This window comes from Lactuca serriola, chromosome 2, assembly GCF_051521515.1.
Source record: "Lactuca serriola cultivar US96UC23 chromosome 2, Lser_US96UC23_V15, whole genome shotgun sequence".
In the NCBI taxonomy this organism is placed as follows: domain Eukaryota; kingdom Viridiplantae; phylum Streptophyta; class Magnoliopsida; order Asterales; family Asteraceae; genus Lactuca; species Lactuca serriola.
Window position 1 is genome coordinate 164,302,658 of NC_136409.1, and position 26,684 is coordinate 164,329,341.

General features: G+C 37.5%; 1 protein-coding gene across 1 annotated transcript; it reads left to right on the forward strand.

Annotated features, from left to right (window-relative positions):
• The first annotated feature begins 22,489 nt into the window (after window positions 1-22,489).
• Window positions 22,490-24,441, forward strand: LOC145087266 (Tetratricopeptide repeat (TPR)-like superfamily protein). Its single transcript, XM_079025192.1, has one exon. It carries the CDS (start codon window positions 22,661-22,663, stop codon window positions 24,101-24,103), a length of 1,443 nt encoding a protein of 480 aa, XP_078881318.1. The 5' UTR covers window positions 22,490-22,660; the 3' UTR covers window positions 24,104-24,441.
• The last annotated feature ends 2,243 nt before the right edge of the window (window positions 24,442-26,684 follow it).

Here is a 26,684-nt window from a genome sequence, read left to right on the forward strand (position 1 = left end):
TCCATTGTATCACATATTATCTCATTAACAACCCCAGATTCTCAAGTACATAAATCTTCATCAGTGTGTACAGATCATGCCGGCGCCTTCCTGCGATCCTCGCTAGTACCTGAAACACATATCACATAACACGGTAAGCATAAATGCTTAGTGAGTTCCCCAAAATACCACATACAACACATATTAGCCATTCGAGGCTATAACTTTGTATGACCCTCTGGTCAGTATGTCTCAGTGGGACCCTCCAGTCCCATAACTCTATGGACCCTCTGGTCCTAACTCTGTAAACTCTGAATCATACATAACACAAATCACATATAAATCACATCATACGAAAAGCATACAAGATATTCTGTCACATAACTCTAATTACCACTCTAGGTAAAGTATAGTGAGAAGACTCACCTCGGGTAACTCGGATAATCTCGCACATGAATATACTGATCTAGCCCCCGCCTAATCACATAAACAATATCCTTAAATAAATAATGGCTCTTAAAGGCTAGATTAAATCCCTTTCTACAATCCCTTAGAAGGGTAAAAGACCATTTTACCCCTCCTTTACCCAAAAGTCCAAATGTTGACCAAAACCCTAAAAGTCAACAAAAGTCAACAGAGGGCAGTACGCGGTGCGTACCATCTCTGTACGCGGGGAGTATGTCGGGGATCCAGAATCGGGGTCTCAACCCCTTACGCTGTGCGTTCTGAGAGTTACTCCCAACGCAAGTCTCGGTTTCAGCTCTTTTTGGATTTTTGGTCTTAAACGGTTAAGACATAAACTCAAACTCCAGATCTAACTTTTCTAAGGCCAATTAATCTATAAATTCGAAACCTTTAAGCCTATGCATGGCTGTAAAGGCCACTAATCACTCTAACACCTTTCCTCTTTCCTCATAAAGCCTTTATCTCATGCATGACTTAATATTCACGTCTAAGATTGGATTTTTATGAACCCACAACTCATATTACTCTGAAATATGGCAGATCTAATCTTATGGAAACCATTTACTCATAAAGTCTCCACCTTGGGACCAAAAAACCTAAAAATTGGTCCATGAAGCACAAATAAAAAATAACAAGGAAAGTTTTGAGCTTTTTACCTCCAAGTGAAGCTCCTCCCTCTGTAGAACTCAGATCCAAGCTTGAACTCCGACTTCTAGCCTCCACAAGAACCTCATCTTCTTCTTAATTAACACACAAAGGCATTTTCTATCTCAAGAACACTCACACACTAGCTTTAGAATGATAATATTGCTCTCCTAGGGTTTTTCTCTGAGTAATGGTGGCTGGGGACAAGACCATCTCATTCCTTTTATAGTCCACAAGCCACAACTAGGATTTGCATCTGGGCCCGCTACGCCCAGCTTAACCCTGGGTACGCCCAATGTACCTAGGCGAGTCTGCGTCCAACGTAAGCGCATGATTACGCGCAACGTACTCTTCAGTACAATCAATGTACTCATTTGCCATAACTTTCTTTTAAGGGCTAAACTTGACAACTTGGAAAAGAAGAAGGGTTTAAGAGATGCACCTGAATTTCGGGATGTTACATTATGAATCTGCGAATTGCATGCTAGTTAGGGCTAGGGGAGATGCCTGTATATGTTGTATGAGTTGGTAGACTTGAATGATAGTGTTGAGTAGTCAGCGATAGGTTGGCCTGATGTGTGGTGCGTGTAGCCATGAGGATATTGGATGTCATGCTGGAATGAGAATGATAATTTTTATTTGTAACTGCAATGTGTATGTTTCAAAAATTATATACGGTTAGGATCTTATAGCCTTAGAATAGATGATTTGACCTTATTTTCTGTGGACTTAGGGTAGAGTCTATTATACGACAATCTATGAGATCTTGTTCTGTGTATAATTTGCATGCATAAGGCAGCCGACAGCGAGGATGGATGGATGTGGATAGCACGAGTCGCAACAGGTGGGCGGAATGTTCTATGATATTTCTTTGGATCAGAGTGCTCCTGCACGAATGCTGATTACTTTGTGCTTTGTGGAACTCTTGGGTGATGGGATTCAGCTACTAAGTGGATATGATGATATCCAGGAGGTGGATGGCTGGCATCATGAGGAGTCCTTAGTAGCTGATGGCAGAGCAAGGTTGGGAACCTAGAAAGCCTATGATATGCTCTAGTGAGCTTAGTGGGGCGATTCAGTGGAGTTGGGAACCTAAGGGGAGCCTAGGAGGTGCTACGGTAGAGATCGTCCTGCTGTTTAGCAAGCATGTAGTGTATTGGTGGAGTAAGTGACTTGGAGGATTCGGGAGGATTGTTGAGGAAAGTATGGATAGGTGTGGAAGGTAGTATTGGGCCCGTACTACTGAAAGCACAAGATCCATACTCGAATCAGTGAGAGTCTTGGAGAATCTGAGAAGCTTATGGGAAGGAGAATAAATTCTTGGTTATGCCTTGATCGTGGGAATAGTTTCTTTGCAGAATGAGGATGAGCACGCAGGGATGGGACATGGTTTGGTCCTAGCACCGGTGGTGAGCCAGCAGTGGAAGGACTGCCAGGATTTTGAGTTCGCCTCGGATCCTTTGTATCAGGCGAAAAGGTTAATTGTGCGATCTATTTCACATTCAGGTTTGGAGACCAAGTCTCAGGGATAGTTGTAGCCCGGTTTAGAGTAGAGATTGTTCCAGCTATTGCAGTATAGGCGTGTCGGTTGAGCTGGTGAGTGTGTCAGGGTGCGAGATCCTGAATGACACGGATCTAAGAGTCGAGGACGGAAGATTGATTAGGAGTATCTCATGAGAGAGGTTCAGGTTAGGTGAATTTATTGGAGGGTCTTGGGCGGAGACCCAATAGTTTGGATCAACATTTGAGAGGCCAACAGGGTCGGATCTAGTGCAACACTTGCAGAAACTGCGCGATGAAGTTTCATTCCAAGGGTTTGGACTGTCATTGTGATCGGAAGGAGGTGCTACATTATGTTCTCAGGGTGGTCGGGGTACCACAGGAGGAGGTGGTCAGGAACCCTTCAGATGTCCGTGGATATGATATCTTCGGCCATTTCCGGTGGATACCGGGTATTTGTAACGCTTGGGGAATTGTGATGAGTTGGATCTCAGGTTGATTTTCTGCTATTTTCTGGGTTAGCAAGGGTTGTCAGATGCCATTTGGCATGTCAAGGAATCTTTGAGAGATCTTCGGGCGGATGTATCTTGCGAAGTGAATTCCGTGTGTACCGTGATTGCTCTGAGTCGTTATCGGAATCCGTCTAGTGATCCAGGTTGCTACAGGTGTAGTAGGTTTGGCCACGTCATAAGGGATTTGTTGGATAAGGTGTCTAAGTCCATAACTTATTTGGTACATACTTGACCCGACCCGGCATGGTCCATTTGGGTTGCACTTCACCCAAACGATTTATGGATAATTTTATGAGAGTTATACACATATGATTATTAATATATTATAAGTTATATTATATTAATATGAAGCCATGTTATTTAATTAGTCTTAGTCTTAAATTAATTATGAATTAATTTAGAGATTAAAAGGAAGACTAATTAGATTGTGGGCTATTGGTTTTATATAGTGTGGGCTAACACTCATTTGTTAATGGGCTAGGCTTGTATGGAAGTCCACGGATGATCCATGGAGCTTTTAACCCATGGATCCTTGGAAAAGGAAAGGTCATGGGTTATTAGGGTTTCACCCTAATCATGTAGACTATATAAGCATGCTTATGTTGCATGAAATAGCCACTAGTGTCACTAGTGTGTGTGTTTGTGTGTGGCCGATTTTATAAGTATGTATACACTCTCTCAAAGTTTTCCAAGAGTTTGTGGTGATTTGTGATTCCATTTGAGGCATTCACACTATTGGTGCTTGGCCCTCAAACTCATCATCAAAAGGTATGTAATCTCATCTAATTCTTTTATGTTTAAAAGTACCCCATGCCATGTTAGATAGGTTATGAACCTTGGAAAATTATTATTTTGCATGTATTTAGACAAACATAGATCCAAGGTTTATTAGGGTTGCATGCACACTTAGGAAGTGTTAGATTCCTCAAAACCCAACAGTGGTATCAGAGACTAGGCTTGCTTGCTTGTTTGATACTTGATGCAAAATAGTGAAAAAGGTTGAAATTGTTGCTGTCTGGCTGATGGACTCGCCGAGTCCATGGGGGGACTCGCCGAGTACAAGGCAAAATTCATCCTACTCGCCGAGTAGGTTCGTGCACTCGGCGAGTAGAATGATCAGAATGCAGAATTTCGACTTTTGCTGCTGGAAATGGACTAGAAACATTACCCTAAACTGTTTTGGTGTTTTAAAACTTGTTTTAGTTGGTGTAATGGTTGTTCTAATCCATTTACAATAGCATATATCAAAATTCCATGATTTTATGTGTTCATATAATTCTTGAAATTTTGATGATCATGTTCATGTTCTTATGAATTTAGAAGATGATAGGAATTATTTGCTGAATTGTTTAGGATTAATTCTTGATCATTTATGTGTTTTAATGGAGTCCATAATTTGTCCTCAAGTTATGGATATCCAAAGGTCACTTTTCTTTAACACACACTAAAAACACATAAGTTACATAAAATGAAGAGTCTTCATTTTATGAACCTTTAATTCATAAGTTATGAAATGAAAAGTTTTGAAGAGTTACAAAACTTGCCCTCAAGTTTTGAAATTTGGAAAAGTTTCACACACTTTAATAAACTTTAATTCCAACACTTAGAATTTTAAAAGTTAAAATTCAACACTTATACTATTTATAACATTAATGGTTAATTATATATATATATATATATATATATATATGTATATATATATATATGTATATATATATATATGTATAAGAACAAGTCGTTTTACCGTTAGTAGGCCTCATTCACGAAGCCGGTCTATAAGGTGGGTATAAGGTTGTTGCCTATAAAATGGCAACTTAATGGGTGTCCACTCTCACCCACCGCTTGCTTGACTGGTGGAGGGTCGTTAGCCGAACGGGTAGGACAATGACTTTAAATTCTCATTAAAAGTATAATGATAATTATAAAGTAACTAAATGTTTTATTTAATTCCCAATCTTAGTTACTTTAGGAAAAATGTGAATTTGGTGCTAGCCCATGGAATTCACACTTTGTACCTTACCAAGTCGTTGGTGGAGCGTGTGTGGTTAACCGGCACACTAACTTGGACTAGTAAGGATCACGAAGGGTGACTTAATGTTTGTCATAGATCAATGGAGCGTGTGTGGTTAATCGGCACATTGATTGGGTGATAATATTAAGGGTACCAAGTGAATTGGTATGGTTATTCACACCTTGTTTTGTGATCCTCGGCATCCCAATCACAAAATTTGAGAGGGCACACTCCAGATTGAAACATGCCATTGAAAAGTTCAATGAATCTCAAAAGATCTAGGAATTTCAAATCCAATTAAAACCTAATAAATTATTTCGTTTTTCATGGTGGAAATTGGTGAATCGTCATTCGCCTACCTTCAAATATTTTATAGCTTGGATTACGGCATCCCTCTTCCAAATTATAAAATATTGTGTTGGGTCCTAGCCTTAATATTTCATATTGGGTGTTATATTAAGGACTTTGAATCAACTAACTTGATTTTCTCCCATTATAGATGTCTGGTTCAGACAACTATGATCTTCCCAAATCTCTTGAAGATGGTGTCCCTCAACATCATGCTTCACTTCCTCCACCTCCTCCAATTATTCTCCCTCACCTACAAGTTCTTGAAAAGTTTAAAGTCACTCAATCCCTATTGGCAAGCATAGTCTATGTGTGCTCACATCTTGGAGATAAAGTCACATATTGACAAGCCGGGAGAGTTGGGTGTCAAAGTCTCGTGAAAGTTGGATGTTCAATCACTTTCTTAGTAACATAGTGAGTCTCTTTGGGACTACTATGAGACAGACTATGACATGACCCTTAATGATGTTATCTATTTGCTTGGTGTTGTGGAATCAACAATGATTTGGAACACCAGTAAAGCAAATTTGATTAAAAGAACAACTTCCCAAGTCTTAAATGGACATTGACAATGGTAGCATTGGATATCTAGAAAAGCATTTCTCTTCCCAATGGAAAGGGATCGGCCATAGTCAACTCGGTTGACCAAATGGTAAAGAGAAAGGCTAAGTCTGAGATAGTCTCGTGTGCCATTACCAAAGGGTCCATATGTTTTATTGCCAAAGGGAGGGACACTGATTGCAAAGCTGCCATATTTACCTGAAAGATCATAAGATTGATCAAGTCAAAAAGTTTCTACTTCAGTTAAAGTCCACTGACTAACTCTATTAAGTTTCTATTTGGAGATTCTTATTACATAATGTGAATGGGTCACATGTTGATGTTTTTAAGAATCAAAGAAAAGATAGGAAGCTTAAAGTAAGAATATGTTGATTCTGATTGCGAAGGTGGGTTTCGATCGCATGGTTCGGTAATCAGAATTTTGAGTTGTTGCTTAAGAGTTATAATATATTGCTTATGAATAGATAACAACAAGGTTTTCATGTGGATTGCAAGGATACGTTTTTTCCGCAAAGTTTTAAAATAAAAGAAAAAAAGGGTTTTAATTTTATCCTTACAATGGCATCTATGGAAAATTGTTGCTTATATGTTTCCAATAATAGCAATATTGGAAAGTGGATTTGATTCCTTCATTTGTGGTAGTGTCTGAATTTACCGAATGAAGAAAGTTTTTCATCATCCAAGTTTCAATTGGACAGAAACTTGGAATCATACAAGTTGTATTGTATGATGAATGAGAATTTTCATCTTTGAAAATTAAGACTAATTCTTTGATCACATGTATATGTGAGTCGATTGAAGGACTAAGGAATTAGGTACACTGGGTGTGCGCTGGTCAAGGTCCACCACAAAGATTGATTTGTCATGATTTACTAAAGATTAGTAAATATGATTATACTTATGAGGTTAAGTATAATTCTGTAACATTGGAAAGGTTACAATGTATGACAAAACAAATGAGAAGAATCAAATTAGGCAGAAAGATAAAAGTTTCTCAAATCTGAAAGGATGGGAGAGTACTTTAGTATCATATTTCATGATCATCTTAATGATTATAAAACCATATCACAAATTCATACTCTAAGGATGTCTTAGTGCATTGTTATGACTAAGAAGAGAGGTCATGAATTGTTCGATTGGTTAAAATCAAGAAGATGAGTCATACTTCGTTCCAAAACAATTCTTAGAGTCATACTCCAAGATTGTAACCTTGAGTGACATAAAGGAAGATTTATCAACACTAGTCAAATGTAAGAGTAAAATGTTTTCTACTTTTGTACATTTGAGATTGGTAAGTTGTGATGTCTTGGATGAGACAAAGACCAACTAAGACCAATTGTGTGAAGTGTTAGTCTTGATAAGAATCCGCACTATCCCTTGAATATTTGTTTTGTCAAGGAATGGTTCTTGACTGGGGAAACTTATATGTCAAGGGGACAGTGGGAGCCTTAAAGATCCTAAAAGAGTTTCAAGATTTAATCAAGAGTAAAACCTGTAATTTATCACTAGCACACGACTTAAGGTTTGCAACCTATCGTGTTGACATAATTCTTATTTATGTACCTACTTCAAATAAGTTGAATTTGCATGTGAGTTATCAGAGTTCAACTTGGAAGCATTGGTGGGCCTTGTGCTACCAAGGTGACAAGAAACTAAGACTGAACAAGTTTAATCCATGTAAGGCTGAATTTGTCACTAACCTTATCTTGTGATTAATGTTTTGACAAATTCACATGGATAGGAACTCATACACTATAAAATCTAAGTGTCATAAGGTTTCTCTCCGATTCATGAAAATGATGGTGAGGAAACGCTTTCACTAAGTAGATTTTACGTAGATATCAATTATGTTATTTGCATTTTCAAAAGTCGTTAGTGGAGCGTGTGTGGTTAACCGACACACTAACATGGACTTGTGAGAAATGGCAAATGTCTAAGCAATTGAGACTTTGATTACGGTATCCCTTTTCATAGTTCTGAAAATTGTTTAGACACACATGTGAGCTATCTAAGAAAGGGTGTATGAATCTAAATTTCAGAAGTCCAGTAGATTTCTGGAAATATGTTAGAGCTAGTGGGAGCATAAGTGTTATGATGATAATCATCATGTTAGTGGGAGCATGATTATTACGTTTAGTGTTGCAAGTTAGCAATGTTAATTATAGAAACACAAAGTTTCAATTCGTGAAGTTGCAGGGGTTGAAAAGTTGTTTTGCTATAATTAAGGGAGAGGAAATTATACTTCATTTCACTTCTAAAGCTTAGATTGAGATTTTAATCATCTTTAGTCAAGAATATATATATGAATTTTATGTTGGAATGGTTCAACTTGAAGAATTATATATATATATATATATATATATATATATATATATATATATATATATATATATATATATATTGCGTTTTAAAATTTGATTATGATTACGACATCCTCTTCATAGTTAAATTTTGAAAACATGGCAAATAAAAAAATATTGTAGCAAGAGACTGGTCTAGTATCATGTATTTATGTGAGACATCATGAATCGTGTCCCATATGCTTCGGATATAGGATCGATTATATGTGCTATAATATTCATCTTTTCTAAATTTTCCAAATGCTTAAGGCATTGAGAAGGGAAAAGTCTAGAACTGGATATGACTAGAGTGATTGAGCAATTGTCGAGGACAATCTGAGGTTTCCCAAAGATTGGTTGCTCGGGGACATTCGGAAGTATAATGTTAATTTTGGCAGGACCATATTGACATATTCTGAAAAGAGGTAACTCTTGTTCGGAAGTGATAGTCAAAATGGGACTATGGAAATGTCTCCATAGGTGGAAGTTATTCAATCTATGTAAGATTAGAAAACCTTAATGCAAGAAGGATGTTCAAAGCAATGTAGTTTGAATATGAGACTTCCGTTCCATAGAAGTTGACCTTCTTTGGAATACTCTGTAATGACTGGTGACAAGGTTTTGGTGACTTTGTGCATAATCATTACAAGAGGAACATTGCATAAAAGTTTAAAATCTAACATATTTTTTGGTAAATGATAGGAATCGGGGATTCTCACATTTACAATAAGGATTTAGGATTGTGAAATGAGTATCAATGGAATCATGTTCAATTGATCTACATCACAATGTAAGGATCATAGACGAACATAGTGTGCATACTTGGAGTATGGCATAACTATTGTTTAGAAAAACAAAGTGTACATGCTAGGAGCATGGGACGGCTGTTGTTTTTATTCAAGTCTTAAGTTGATTGTTTGAAACATTATACAATGAATAATGTGTAATCAATATGGTGATAAATAAAAGGTGGTTCTATTTATATTCAAAAGGGTTCTGAGACCATATTGAATTCGATTATTATTGTGTTTCACTTTGCATGTTTTGACTTCCAAAATAGCTAGGTTATTCTTTTCGAATGACTAAGTTATTTAAACACTCCACAGTCGTTCATATGTTGGAAGTATGTATGAATCAAGACTGTCATGAATCGAGTTTGTAGATGGCTAAATTGGTTTAGTCATAGCAATGGTTGCTACAACATTCATGAGTGCTCATAAGTTATGGGTATTGGAATAAACCCACGCTCACTTGTATCACTTCATGGAATTTATCTCGAGTGATCGTGAGACGGTAATATTATATAAATCTTCAAACCTAGAGATATGAGTTGTTACCTATGAGTTGGTTGGGCATTGATTGCACGTAAACGCATCAGTAACTTGATGTTATAAAACGTGCATTTGTGTACAATTCAACAAGTAGTAGAACAAGCATATGAGTCGAAGTTTATCTGTTCCTTCTAGAAATAGAAGCGATATTTGGGCCCCTCAATGATTTCGTTGTGACCTATGTACCGGCCGGTCAGAACTAAATTGATGTGTTCGATTAAGTTCTTTGTCAAACAAATAGAAAATCGGGAAACAAACTGCTGGACAATAAGTACGACGTTGTTCCATGTATTTGTCCGGCTGATATCATGAGAACAGAGGATTATATGATCACTTATCTAAAATGGCGCTTCATAGTTCAACAGAGTGTTGTAAGACTTCGGGGGTTCCGTAGCATTCACGGATTCTTCCAAGTGATTTGGACTAAGGCAAGCTAGTTCGTAGGGTTGTGGGGGAGCCACAACTTAGTTAGGATCAGGACTAGAGGTGATTGACCGATCAATTATTCGGGGGCGAGCCCGGATGGTTATGAGAATTTAAGATGGAATTGGTAGAGACTGCTGAGCTAAGGGTTGGACCTTGTGATGTAGGATTTTATGGTCGAGTAGTGCATGTTTCTGTAGGGCTACGGCTGGGTAGCCCTGTTATCGGATCTCATAAGAACCTGGTGGTTGGACCGGGTGCGAGACTGGAAGTCTCAGGGAATCGGCTAAGGGTATTTATTAATCGGTCGAGTAAAGGATGACAGGAAGTCATGGTACATTAGGCAAATGCCGATTCGAGGATATTTGGATAGGACCGAAGTAACAATTTGGATTTGGATAGGAACCCGAATCGGAATTCGTGCAGGATTTTGTTTGAGTAAGTTGGGATGTGGGGAATCTATATGCCAAGGGCATCAACAGAAGAATTCCAGGGTGGTGAAAGGATTGGTTTGATGGTAGTTTAAGCCATTGTGATGTGTCTCGGGTGGCCCTATCCGTAATAGAGCCACGACATGTCGAAATCAGGAAACAGTGGTTCGACGGAGGCCAGGTATGATGTAAGTCTACAACTATTCTGGTAGTATTCACCTTTGTGTTTTGGGTTCAGTGGCGACGAGTTGTCAGTCTATCTCGATTGGATGGATAAATGGGTTGAAGGAGATAGGGCAATTATGGTTGGACGAGGTAGTCTGTCAGAGGTCGTAGGGGACTGTTGAGTGTGTTTTTATTGGCTTAGCAATTTGGTATGTGTGGGGTGTTCCAGACAGTTGGCAGACAGGTTGGGACCAGGGAGGTCCCCGGGTGTTCTCCAGGAAAACATCCATGTGGCAGCAAGAGAAGTAGGAGCGACTTCAGTGATTTGGGGTCTGTATGTGGAATTGCTTGTTATTCGGTAGTCGCGGTTGGTCGGTTATATTGTTCTTTAGGAAGCATCAAGGTATTTCGAGTGGGAAGTATTCTATCTAGACTGGTTTCTTGGGCAATCAGTTCGGTGAAGATTCGTTCAGGGCAGTCTGTCAGGGAGACAGACCATCTCGAGACTTCAGAGTTCGGATGAAGTAGATGTGATCAGGTTGCAAGGAATTCGTTCATCTTTGGGTTCTAGAAGCCTACGAGGGTTGGTTTCAATTGCCTTGGGAAGGTTATGGTATTCTTAGGTTTGTGGCGGTGTTGCTCAGGTTGTCTGGTATGACGGAGATAGTAATGCATGATTTTGAGGACGAAATCTAATTTAAGTGAGGGATATTTGTAACGTTCTGTTCCGAATTGACTTCTAGTCTGAGGCTGTGGGCCGAAGGTTGGTCATCATAAGGAGTATGGCTCTAGAGAAGGTAAGATCTAGGCCCATTTGGGTGCGGGTGATGTATTAGAAGTGATTCGGGTGTTCGGTTTGTGTTTTGGAGCTTAAGGTATTTTGGTAAAGTGTTAGTTCAGGGTTTGTGGGAAACGGATTTTTGTTCGGAAGGGCTAAAGGAATATATGAAATAATAGATGTGTAGAGCTTCTCGTCACCTTTCCGTGGATATAAGGATCGTCGGAATCGGGCTTGTAACGAAGAAGTTATGGCCTGCGAAAGTTTCGTGGTTTTCAGGCTTAGCGGAGTACGCGGGGCGTACTAGTAAAGAGGGTAGTACACTGGGCGTACCTTGGAGTACGCTGGGCATACCGACCAGGATGGTCGTGAAGGTTCCCAGGAGTACACTGAGTGTACCATATGTACGTTGGACGTACTCCAGTCAGATCAGAACCCTATTTTAGGGTCTTGGACCCTATTTAAACACCTTATCTCATAACCTAACCCCGGGGGGAGCCCGTGGCAATTAGATATAGGACCATGTGGGGTAGCCTATGGCATTCTCAGGTTAAGACCATGTGGGGTAGCCCATGGTACAATGGTGTAAGACCCTGGGGGAGCCCACGACATCCTTACAGGTTTTTATATGTATGGCTTATTGTTAATGCCATATTTATACATATTTTTAGGCAATATTTATTTACATTTTTATTAATATTTTGGTTATTTGCATAGAATTATGGTTCTTATAGGGATAAATTGTTGTTTGCAGCCAAAGTGAAGCATTTTTGAAGAAAGGGACCAAAATGGACAAAGCATGAAACTATGAAGGCTTGAAAGAAGAAAGATATGAATCCAACAACAATTCGCACTCACGACGTGAGAGTTGATGGCTCACGACGTGAGTGGAGTAATCTAGAAGATATGCATCCGGGTGGAATATTCCTTCTATAACACGGATAGATGCGTACTCACGATGTGAGACGTTATTTCTCACGACGTGAGGCTGGAAAAATCAGAAAATATAAATACTCTTGGCCATTACGATTTGGGGGACTTTTGGCTGATAGAAGGCAGACCCAGAGATGATTTTGAGAGGATAAGAAGTTATGGAAAAGGTTTTTATCACCTAAGGAGAGAAAAGTACATCAATAGTTTATTTGTTTGGTACATTCATTATGACTTCTGTTATGATTTGTGCTAGTTTATCTGTGGCTATGAGCAACTGAATCTATCTACTCTTGTTTAGCTAGATGAAGCTTCTGACTTATGGATTAGCTTATTGATAATGGACTATCTAGTTGGGAATTTTCTTGTGTTTGATTTGTTACTACCTAGCATGTTAATATTATTTGCTTTAGTTGCTTGAATTCATGTTCTGTGTAGCTTAGTGATTATTAAATTACATGAACTTGAAACCTAGTGATTTAGTGAACATTAAATTGCTAGAACTAGAATCGACCAAAATCTTAGATAGCAATTGAAGTAAATAAATTTCGCTGTGCTAGAGAACATAAATTATGACCATAATTGTGTTTGCCTAATCTTGCATAGCAAATTGCTAATCCACAACTTATTATGTGTTTGATTGTGTGTGACCATACATAGTTTTACATGAATTAGTTTAATATTGGTAAATTTAGACTTAAATTACTAATACAATAATAACCAACTTGATATTCCATTATTGTTAGCTAACCATAAAGAAAAAGTGGATTCGAACTAAACAAGAGTGTTTTTAGTAATTGATTGGATTTCGTGACTTAAGTTCATCTAGTCTTGTAAAATCAGATAAAAACCCCAACTTTGTTGATAATTTAGGTTTCTTTAATAGTAGATAGGTTAACTAATCAATACCGTTCCCTAAGATCGCCACCCGACTTACCTGACTATTCTATAACTTTGACTAGGTACACTGCCCAGGTGCAATTAGTTAGTTAAGGTAGTTAGGTTATAAATATTAAAATTAGGTGTAGCTATTTGCACGCACAAAGTTTTTGGCGCCGTTGTCGGGGAACGGCTTATTTGATAGTTTATTTATTTGCTATAGATAAATCGATCCTTTTTGTGGGGTAAAACCTGCAAAAAGTTACTTTTTACAGCTTAGTTTTTTTAGTAATACTAGACTCATGACATGAGCCTTAAGCTCACGTCATGAGTTCAGTATTTTCTCGTTTTTTTTTGTTTTTCTTTTCCGTTTGCTTTTCTGCGACAACACGAGGTGGTAGCCTTTACCACGTCGTGGTGGCCAGTTAGTAGGAAGTTTTTAATTAGTTTTTGTTTAGTTTTACGTTTTTATTTTGTTCGTTTTGCAGGAGTTCATGACCAGAGGTTCCAACACACCTTTGGTGCCACCACTTGAAGATCCAGAGTCAGCCGTTCACAAATAGAAGGATAAGAACGTGAAAGATGATCAAACACCAAAGAAGACACCTTTACAAGAATTCGAGTCAGTGTTCTCAAGGAAGTCGGGGAAGAAAACAGAAGAGTCGAGTTCATCTTCAAAGACAAGAGCAAGGTTGAAAACTTATATCAATTACCTTTCCCAACTGTATCCGAGTATGACTCCGAGACCGAGTTTGGACTTTATACGAGTGAACTCGAGAACGAGCCAAGAAATGAGATGGAAAAGATTGAAGAAATGTCAATGGGAGCTTACAAGAAGCGAATTCGAGAAGATGTTGGTCCAGGTTTAGTATAACCAGCGATACCTGCCACTGCCACATTCGAGCTGAAGGGACATATCCTCACTGCACTAAAGGATATCCCATTTTATGGGAAGGATCATGAGGATGCATTTAAGCATCTAGATGAAGTCAATGACATTGCTGACTATTTCAATGTCCCGAATGTCAATAGAGATACCATCTTACTAAGGATGCTACCAGTCACTTTCAAGGGATCTGCAAAAGACTGGTTGAAAACACTTACTCCTGGTACAATCACGACTTAGGCTCAAATACGTGAGCAATTTCAAGATCAGTTTTTCCCACCTTCCAAGATAGCTAAACTCAAGAAGGCAATAGCCAACTTTGAGCAACAACCGGGGGAGTCACTATACGAAGCTTGGAAGCACAATGGGCTGTTAAGGAATTGTCCTCAACATGATCTAAATGTTTAACAAGAGATATTGATTTTCTATGATGGGGTCAATGTAATGACAAGACAACTTCTTGATTCTCAAGGGCCATTGACAAAGAAAAATCCAAGGGAGGTCAAGGATTTAGTTGAAGAATTCTCAAGACACTCTCGTGAGTACTACAACCCAAGACAAGATGGAGAAAAAGGTAGTGGGGGTGCACATTCTGAAGAGATGGCTGTTATGAAGGAAATGCTCAATACTATGGACCGAAGATTGACCCAAATGGACCAATTAATTCATGCAATAAGAGTTGGATGTGAGAAATGCAGTGGGCCACATTTGACTAAAGATTGCCATTTGGATGATTATGGGAACAAGAAGGCTCAAGTTTGATACTCAAGTGGGGACAAGTATGATGATGATTGGAGGAAGCCAAAGAAGGAGTGGCTGCCTTATGATGAGTACAAGAAACAGAAGGAGGAGAAATTCAGGCAGAGTGGTCGGGGTTTTTACCAAAGAGATCAAGATCTCTAACCCTAGGTCTAAATAAAGCCAAATACCACAATATCTTAACCATTAAGCCCTTAACCTGAAAAAATTCCTTAACCCAACTACTCCAGAAGGGTTTATAACACCATATCTATCATAAGGGTGGAAGATTAATGGACATGCATATCTAAAACATGTCTAGAATCCATTTTAGTTGATGATAAGCTAAAAATGACCAAAAACTCATGCAATGATAATAACTCCAACCAAAGTTTAAATCTACAACATATGTTGCTCTTGGGACTAAGGAGAGTCATAAAGTTGCCAACTTTATGAGTTCCTTCCTTCCAAACTTGCTCAAGCATGTAGAACATGGGACAACAACCTAGATCTAACCACTTTAAGCCATAATGATTGAGCCTTTGAAACTTATAAAGGTCAAGAAACTGTGCAAGATGTTGATGATGTTGATTCCTTTCAAGTTCCACCAATGGAGCACATTCTTATCTTCTTCTCCAAGCCACTAATGCTCCAAAAGGCCACAAATCATCAAAGGAATGAGAACTAGGGTTTTATGAGGTATAAGGGTGTTATACGCTGGTAATGAACCCTATAAGTGTCCTAGAGTGGTTTAAACACGAAGTAAACCATAAAAGAATCATGGGCTTGGGCCAAAACAATTGCCATGTTGTGGTGGTCCACTAAGACACGCGATCCATCTAATCAGTGTCATGTTGTAGGCATCCTTACACCACGTCGTGGAACATGGTTTCCTCTAAAACTTCATCTTCAATCCCTGATAAAAGTAATCTTAACCGATCTAGAACACGAGTGTTAGAAACAATTTGAAGAAAGTGTCACAATTTCCCCTGCACACTTTATAGTTGCGAAAATCACCTTTTTGTCTTTTATAACATCCTATTTTGAGAAGTTTATTATTTCTAGATTACAGTCAATAAATACATCAAGTAAAGGCCTTGTGCTTCAGGGGAATAAGTTTTAGACCCTATTGGATGTTGATGATATTGGTTATGCGATTTATACCTTTGGTTTTTGTTCTGGAGCTAAGGGGGTACAATGGAAAAATTTATATGATAGGCTTCTTGCTAAGATTATAGTTTTTATTTCGACATGTGTTAAGCCAATATTAACTAGATAGAAGTGTTACGCTCTTCAATACATTTACGTGGATATAAATATCTCTGAAATCGGAGTTGAAATGAAGAAGTTATGACTATTTGAAGTAGAGGTGGTTTTGGGTGAAAGTCGTGGCCACGACGTGAGGATTAGAGCCCATGGCGTGGGGATCAGTCAGACTTATTCCCTAGATTTTTTTTAGGGTTTTCAATGTATTTAAGCTTAATTTTCTGCATTTTTGGGCATTTCATCAGCCTCCATCATCTCTAGAACCTCTTGGGAGAAACCCTAGCCCCCACCTTTAAGATTTGAGCTACTCCTCTCTCCTTTCTCCTCTTTTGGATGCTTTTCATGTTATTTTGGTGAAAAAAGAAGACTGATAAGGTTATTTTAGTTTCATAGAATGATGCTTCAAGTTTGGATCCATCAAAGGCATTACATTCTGGACCATTATGAGTATAAAGTTCTAATATTGCTTTCTAGTTCATTAGATCTGTCATTTGGGTTTTTGACACTTTTGGTCCATTTTATGAGTGATCTTGGAGTTGAGTGGACTCTAACATATTTTGATCAGTTTGGAATGTTTCTTGGACCCCATTGACTAAGAAACTTGCGATCTTTTGCTTTCTCTTTTAGCCATGCAAGTTATCTTGGTCCTTTAGGCCATTTGGTCTATTAAATTTTAGGTCTTGTATGATTGGCTAATTATTATGGATAACATTGGAAACTATATCCCTCTAGACATCTTGTTGATTCAGATATGGATGTTGGAAACTTGGACTGAATGGATTAAGTAGAAAATATGCATTTTGGATCCCTTTGAGGCTTTATCCATTAAGACCTTAGAAAGGGATCTGATTTGAGCTTTGGAGCTCTTGAAATTAGAAGAAAATGGATTAAGCTTGTTGAGTTGTCCAGACTACTCCCTACGGTATGGTGTAACACATGGTTCCTGGTACGCATTTAGTTATAATTTATTCACTTTTGTAGAGCTACTCGACGAGTTGGGAGCCCCAGAATCGTCCAGTAGAAACCAGAATGGCCGCGGGATTTTAAGTCACCTACTCAACGAGTTGAGAGACTCGACTCGACGAGTAGGGATGCCAGGATGAAACCCTAATTTCAGAGTTTTTCACCCTATTTAAGCATCCTAATCCCCACTTTCTGGCCTCATTTCCAACCTCTAAGTCCCAAACCCTAGTTTCAGAAACCCTAATGCATTTGTGAGTTTGTGAGCCATTTTTGAGTGATCTTTGTGTGTCTTTGAAGCTTGAAGAAGAGCTTAGGATGACTTTTATATGATGAGTGATACTTACGGTTTTTATTAATAAATTATAATGAAAATTTTTGACCGTATTTTTGGGATGTTTCACGTGGCTTTAGGCAACTATGGCGCGACGACTGGGGGATTGACGATTATTTTGGCATTTTGTGCCCACAACGTGGCCAAGGAAGTCCATGAGGTGGAGGGATGCTAATTGGTAATTTGATTTTGACTTTGACTGTTAACTTGTTGACCAATTTGACTTTTGATCAACTTGGGTAGAATCGAGTATTTGACTAAGGATTGGTCTTCGTTTGGTTTTAGGAAGTTTGGGTTGGCTGTTCTGATGTTGAGGTAGTTGCGGGCTTCCATTGGGTAGTTCAGGTGAGTCTTCTCACTGTGCTTGTGGGTCGAAGGCATAAATGTCGTCTCACTAATTTGTGTAGGTAGGATGATAACTGTCTGTGTGACTCTTACATGTTTGTATGATTGGATTGAAATAAACCCTAGGGCTAGGCCCATTATTATATGATTAAGTTGAAATAAACCCTAGGGATGGGCCCATGAGTTTGTGATGAGTTGAAAGAGACCCCAGAGCTAGGCCGATGATTTTATATTGGGTTGGAATATACCCTTGGACTGGGCCGAGTTGTATGTTTGGTATGTGGTATTTTGGAGAACTCATTAAGCTTTGTGCTTATGGTTTATGTTTAAAATGTTTTAGGTACATCTGGTTTCAAAAGGAAAGGCCCGACTTGCTCACACTACATCCCCTAGAGATTATTACGCAATGATATTTTACTCTGATGTTTTGATAATACTTTTACTCTAATCGTCTTTTGGAATGATGAATGAATGGTTTTGACTTAATTAAAAATGAAAACTTTACTTGATATTTTTGGGACATTATAAGTTGGTATCAGATCCTTGGTTTGAGGGATTCGGGCACACTCTTGGGTGTGATCGAACTCAAACTGAGGAATTGGTTATCTTTTTGAAAGAATTTTTTTTTCTAAAAATGTTTCTACAAAGAAAAAGGGTGTGATGCATGAAATCAGCCGATCTCAAGTAACTATTTACCAAAATATCCATACATGTGTTATGCTTATTATTTTGGTATAAATATATGAGAATTGCATGCTAGATTAGGGCTAAGGATCTGCTCAGGATTGCATGATAGAATGCTAGGAGAGATGCCTATATATGCCTATTGATTGAGCTTGTGGAACATCATGCTAGTATGGATTTTAGATATTGGATAGAATGGCCTGATTTATGATGCTTTGTAGCCTAAGAGGAACTAGATGCCATGATAGATTTGGAATCTATGTTGGTGGAATTGATTGCTAAGTGTATGCTTTACAAATTGTATATGATTAGGAACATATAGCCCTAGAAGGACTGATTTGGCCTTATTTCATGTTCCTTGTCTAGTTGTGGGCTTAAGGTAGAATCATTCATTCGACAGTCTAAGTGATCCCGTTTTGTGTATAATTTGCATGCATAAGGCAATCAAAAGTGTTGGTAGAAGTTCCTACCATTATAGAAGCGAGTTAGTTGGAGGATTCCTTTTTATGTTTTATGGCCTATAGAGTGTTACTGCTCGAATGCTTCTTGCTTTGTGCTTTGTAGGACCCATATTGATGTGAGCTAACAATTAAATGAATATGTTAAGTTGCACGCTGCAAGGGTTAAATAATTCTAGAATGATTGATTTGGCCTTATTGTGTAACTCTCGTTTGAGTCTAGCCGTTGTAGGGTTGGGTCTTTTATTCAAAAGATCATTTAAGTTTTGTTGCACGCAATTTAAATCATGAAGTAGTTAATTGATATTAGTAGGGGTTCTTTAGCAGCTGATGGCAGGGTGAAGTGGTAATCTTGGTAGAGCCTAGGAAGTGCCTTATAAGAGTTGGTGCGCTATTTTGCGGTGTGTATTTGTTGAGAGAGGGTATATGTGATTGGATGGGCCGGTAGTGGACATGTGTAGTTACATAGAGGATCCGGAACGATCCTTGAGGAAAGTACAGATAGGTGTGGAAGGAAGTATTGAGCCTGTACTACTGAAAGCACAGGATCCGTACTCGATTTGAGGAGAAATTTCGGGGATTCTAAGGAGCTGATTGAGGGTAGATTGTATGGCTTTACACCGTGACTCGTTGCAGTGTGTTTCCGTCTTTATCGATTATCGGTTATGGTTGTTCACGCTAAGGATGGGCCTAGTGATTGTTTGGGCCTTAGTGTCTATGTCAGCTGGGGATTGAATGGTATTGACCTAGGTGAGTTAGTTGATTTTGAGGTCTCGAGGGCTGATATGTGTATAGTTAACTATATATTTCATAAAATATCTTAATACTTTTAGCTACAATTATCTTTATTTTGGGACCAAAGGTGCTTATTATGTTTAAAATCTATTTTGTAGTAGCAAATACATGCTCAGGATGAACAGGAAGCAAACAAGGAGCTGGAAGCAGGAATGGATGAGCTAAACCAAAAAGAAGACAAAAAAGGCTTGAAGACAGAAGACCACGACGTGGCGAAAGGAAGATTCACGACCAATGACATTACTTGGAGAATACGGGATATACATGAAGACCATGGCGTGGTAATGGTGGACCACGTTGTGGTTAGAATATATATGGAAACTATATATATATATATATATATATATATATATATATATATATATATATATATATATATATAGTTAGGTTCATATGAGACGGCCTAATTTTGTGAGACCGTGAGACGCATTTTTTTATTTTTTATTATTTTTTTATTATTTTTTTAGTTAATTCAAGTTCCGAAAATAATATTTAAAAAAAGAATTTTTTGATTTTTCCATTTATTTTGCATTTTAAAATTATTTTTAAAATATGTACAGTGTAATATTCTATTTAAAATATTTCACGTATTTTTCAAAAAAATAGAATTTTTATTTTTATTTTTTTAGTTAACTCAAGTTCCGAAAATAATATTTAAAAAAAAAGAATTTTTAGATTTTTCCATTTATTTTGCATTTTAAAATTATTTTTTAGAAATATGTCAGTGTAATATTCTATTTAGAATATTTCACGTATTTAAAAAAATAACGGGATTTTTTTATTTATTTTTATTTATTTATTTTTAATTTTTTAGTTAATTCAAGTTCCAAAAATAATATTTAAAAAAAGAATTTTTGGATTTTTCCATTTGTTTTGCATTTTAAAATTATTTTTAGATTTGGTCTCACAGTTTCACAAAATTAAAATGGTCTCAAATGAACCATCCTCTCTCTCTCTCTCTCTCTCTCTATATATATATATATATATATATATATATATATATATATATATATATATATATATATAAGATGAAATGAGGACATCCAAGATTGTTAAAGTTGCAAGCTTTATCTGGAGTTCTCCCTAAAACTCCAACCAAAACCATAAAAGGGACACTAAAAGCCATAACATGCAAGATCTAGGAAGCTTGAGCTACAAAGTTGGGAGCTTGAATACCTATAGAGGTTCAAATGGTGCATAAGATGTTGAATCTCTTCTGGCAACACACACTTAAGCTCCAATAGATAATGATCTTCCTTCAAAACACCCAAAATGACATACTTCTACAAGAAATGAAGGGAGGAGAGGAAAGGGAGGCTACGGTTTCAAGTATGGGGAGATAAAGTACGGATGACAAGAACTCCTAAAAGTTAGAGGGACATAAATAGGGCCCAAAGCATGAAGCCTAGGGTTTGTGCACATTGCGGCGCCGTGTCGTGGCCATAAATAACCATTGTGTCGTTGTGACATGGAAACACCACGCCACAGAAAGGCAAAATCCTCAAAACCAAAATAAATTTAAACCACACAAAATTAACTCATATCTAAACCGAACGTTACACTATCTTCCTACTCATAACTCATTGGTTATAATCAAGCGTCAAAATCAGGAAAAATAATTAAGAAAAAAAGTTTTGTGAATTTTATATATCATAATTTTATATGAGTATCGAAGATGACCTAGAATAAAAGATACAAAAATATTTAATGTGCATTTGATTGTGGAAAATTTTCTAAAAAACAAAAGAAATTTTAAAAATACGTTTGGTTTGTTCAGTTTTCTAAAAAAATGAAAATTTTCAGTTTTTCAAATTGTATGTAAATTTAAAAATAATTTTTATAGTTTTTCCAAATTTCTAAAATATAAATGAAAACTCTACCGGTTCCAACCAAACGTATTTTCTAAAATTCTCATTAAAAACTGAAAATTTATCTCTATTTTTTTTAATATTATTATTATTATTATTATTATTATTATTATTTATAGTAATAAATTCAATACATATCGATTGAAGGCAAACGGGCAACAAGCTGCGCCGCTAGCCCTTTTTGGATGTCAAAACCTATTCTTTTTGAAAACAACATTTGTGAATTTAGGAGATATGACATTAGAATGCATGACCCGTTAGACTCTGTTAAGGAGCTCCACCGCCTCTGGTGCGAGAAAACCAAATGTATCGAATGCAAAAGGAACAAACACATGTTGATTTTCTCTACATGCATTGTCGTGCTTTACCACTTTGCACGCAGCGGCTTTCAAAGCAGCATGCCCAGCTGCGAAACCTCCGCTCCCCAAACCAACAAGAGGAGATACACCAGTAAGATCCACACACGCATGCTTCCCTCTTATCCATCCAAAGACCAAAATGTCAGCCGGTCTAAGTGTGGACCTGCCATCCTGCGGGTCCGTCAAAAAGTTCACTGACGCTTCTTTCTTCACAGATATATCAGCACGCCGACAAACATCAAAGAGAACATCCCGAACCACATCATGTCTATACTTGAAACCAGGGAGCTCTCTACAATGAACCGCGTTTCCCCAAAGGTATCCAAACATACCTTGCGACAAACTGGGCATATCTCGTCAATTGGGAATATGGGAAAATAAAAAAAGTTTTCCAAATGCCTTAATTTTTCTTTCAAATATTTTGTTTCCCAATCGTGTTACACTAAACTAACATTTGATAAGTGTCAATACTATACTAGGTTCAGGTTGCCCCTTCATCATATCACATTGTCCATTACGGCCCTGAAGCAATCTGTTATTTACCTTAATCTCCCCAAACATAGAGACGGCACAAAACCCCTTCAAAACCCCAACCTGCAACCCTCAAGATTCAAGAACACACCCAGCCACACTGATTCTGTTGCTACCCATCTGAAATTGAATCAAGAAAATGGGGAAGCTACCGCCATCACTAAAAACTGGCAAGAACCTAGGGTTACCGATTCGATCTTTATTCAAAAATGTCCAACAATCCCCTCAAGAATCAGAACTGGAATCACAACCTTCCTCTCATCACAGTCATAGAAAACCCAAATCAATCACCAGAAAACCAAACACATCCCTCACCACTGCCACAAGCCACCCCTCATCACCACCGCCCATAAACTTTACATCCCCTGACATCTCCGCCGCCAAAACCCTATTTAACTCACTCGCTACCACCACCAGATATTCATCTCTACTAAACAACCGATTTTGCAACGCGGTCCTCCAATCTTTCTCATCTGTCTCCTCGAACATTCAAGATTCAATCATTTTACTGAATCACATGACGAAAATCCACCCTTCGTTCACCCCTGACAAGTTCTCTTACCACATCCTCTTATGCCAATCATGCAAAAAACCCGATTCGGATCTTGCGAATGTTAATAAAACCCTAAACCTTATGGCCTCAAAAGGGTTCGAACCCGATAAGGTCACCACAGACGTTGCGATCCGAACTCTTTGCAGCACTGGGCACGAAGAACACGCGATTGAGCTGATCAAGAAGCTTTCCCAGGTTCAATTCACAAAACCCGATACTTATACTTACAATTTTTTGGTAAAAGGATTGATAAAGACTCGAACTTTGAGCAGTGTGAGTGTATTCATAAACGAAATGAAAGAAGGGTTTGATGTAAAACCTGATTTAGTAACCTACACTATCTTGATTGATAATGTTTGTAACGGGAAGAATCTACGTGAGGCAATGAGGTTATTAGATGTGCTAAAAGAAGAAGGCTTTAAGCCCGATTGTTACCTTTATAACACGATTATGAAGGGGTATTGTATGTTGAGTCATGGAGGTGATGTCTTGAGGGTTTACAAGAAGATGATAGAGGAAGAAATACAGCCTGATTTAGTCACTTATAACACTTTGATTTATGGGTTATCAAAATCAGGTAAGGTTAAAGAAGCTATAAAGTTTCTAAACGAGATGGCAAAAATGGGACATTTTCCCGATGTGGTTACATACACTTCTTTAATGAATGGGTTATGTAGAGATGGAAATGCACTTGGTGCATTAGAATTATTGGGGGAAATGGAAACTAAAGGATGTAATCCGAATGAATGCACTTATAACACATTGCTTCATGGGTTGTGTAAGGGGAGGCATTTGGATAAAGGGGTTGAATTGTATGGGGTAATGAAAGAGGGTGATATGAAGCTTGAATCAGGGTCTTATGGGACATTCTTGAGGACACTTTGTAGGCATGGGAGAGTTGCAGAAGCTTATGAAGTGTTTGATTATGCTATAGAGAGCAATAGTTTAACAGAAGTTGCTGCATATACGACATTAGAGAGTACACTTAAGTGGCTAAAGAAAGCTAAAGAGCAAGGTCTTGCTGTTTGATTATTGGACTGGTATGCCTCTATATCATCAGTGTCTTATTTATTTTATGTATTCATTATCAAGATTAGTTTCTCATATTGTCTTATTTTTTCTTAAAGAAAGTATTATTAATAGGCATATAGAAAAAGAAAGAAAATTGCCTCATCATCATGGTTCGTGTCTAACTTATTTTAGGATTCTTGTTTAATGTCACATTAACACAAAGCAATCTCTAAAATGAGATGGTTATGATGGTAAATTGGTGTATACGACTACAAATTGGTGGTGTAATTAGTGTCTGAATAGGTGTTGAAGAAATAATGTAAAATGGTAATGGAAAATTACAATTTAGTGATGAAGTTGAAGTTATAGATGATATCATAAAATAACAGTGTACTTTTTGGTTTGTCTCATCTAGGTCATTGTTTTTTTTCCTGTACAATCATTGACTTATTGTACTTTCAAAGTGTCTTGAGTTAACTCATTTGGTAAAGAAATTCGATTTTCTTGGATCATTTTATCAACATTATATGAGCAAAGTGGTAAACCATTTGGAAAATATCTCGGTTAGAAGACAACAAAATACAACAATCATTCGTACACATTTGATGTGTATTATACTTTGCAAACAGAAAATTTAATTAATTTTTTTTGCCAAACAAATTGATCTAGTGACTTCTTCGATAATTGTCCCAAAAGATTGGGCTTTTCTATATTTAATTTTTACATCAATCTATTTTGGCCACATCACCTAAAAATGAGCAAAAAGACTGGTCTTGGACCGGTCCTAAAAAAAGACCGAGACCGGTTTAAAATGAGACCGGACCGAAAAAGGATTGGAGCGAAATGAACCGACATGAAAGAGAAAGAGTGGAGTAAAAAAGATCGTCTGCCGCGTGACCGTTCTGAAATGGCAAAAGAGTCATTTCAGATCGGAGAAAAATGCAACAAAAAAACTATAAGGACTAACCAAGTGCAAAAGAAAAGTTAGGGACCAAATATGAAATTTTAGCCAAACATTTGTTCCTGTAATCCATAGCCTAACAGAACGCAGCAGCGAGGGGCAACCCGCCCATACAGCCAGCGGGGAGGATGGCACTACTGGCAAAGACCGTCTGGCGAAAACGCCGCAGGCGCGAAGCGTGGTAGGCCTGCGCGGATGATTTTAGTAAGACAAAACTTCATAAATGGTCCTCGTGGCTAGGGATTTAAGTGTGTCCAAATCCGACCCAGATGGACCCGGAAAACACGGGAACCGGTTAATGGTATTTTGTAGGATCAGAAATCGGATCGGTATATAGGAACAAGTTTTGGTTCGGTTCTTGGTACGATACCAAGTAAAGTAGGTCTAGAATCGGAAAACCCGGAAACATCAAAGTGGGTCGGGTGAAACTGAGTAAAGTGAGTTTAGAATTGGAAAACCCGAGACAACCAGAATTTTTTGGTAATTATTTAGTGGATTGAACTTCAAAAACTTTCAACTTTGATGTTCTTGATTTTAGGGCTGTAAGTCATTGAATATTAAACAAAAAATGACAAAGTTATAGTCTAAAATTATGTACAAACTCTAAACGATACGTTGGAAAAAACCCCATGATAATCCAACTTAAAACGAATTAGATATGCATATTTTAAAACTTTCACAGAATACAAAAAAAGTTGAAAAACAAAAAAATTTCAGCTTCGATATTTCGACTTTAGAGGATTGTAACTCAATGAACATGAAACAAAAAATGACAAAATTATAGTATAAAATCATCTACAAACTATAAACCATGATCTGGAAAAAATCTAATATAAATCCGACTTCAAACAAATGAGATATGCATGTTTGAAACTTTTTACAAAAATCGGTTTCGGTCCCTAAAACCGGTTTCGGTTCCTAACATCAATTTCAATTCTTGAACCCGGATAAAGCGATTCTTTAAATTTGGAACCCGAACTGGTTCTACATATTCCAGTTCTAACGGTCTTGGTTCAGGTTTCGTTCGAGTTTTCCGGTTTTAAATCTCATCCCTACTTGTGGCTTTCCATAGTTTGACTTTAGTCAAGAACTTTTTTTCGTCTTACGGAAGGTTAAGGTCATTGTGGTTTCAATTTCTAGCATTGGCAGGTCGCTCACCTATATAAAAAGATCTTTATACTTTTTTTTAAAAAAAATTTGATTTAGTTTCTTTTAATTACTTTTATTTAAAAATAGAAATTAAATACCCCTCCCCACTTTAACCATACCCGAACATACATCCCACCTCACCCCATCCCTTGCCTCTTCATTTTTGGTCGTTGTCCACAATTACCATAACCACTACCACCCTCCACCAGTTAAAAAAAATCGCAGGCTTCATAGAACTCAATTATGCAAAATTATTTATGACTTCTGATTGGGATATATATGGCTATTAGTAGGTAAAGCCCAATATATTCTTTAAAACACTATTAAACTTCATCAAATTTCTTAAAAGGATATGGCCTATTTCAATTTGGCTTTAAAACACAAATAAAACCTAAATCTGTAATTAATAAATGAAACACATGTAAAAAATTGAAACACAACTTTGCTTTTGAAACAACATTAAACTATATTAAACTCCATCATTAAACA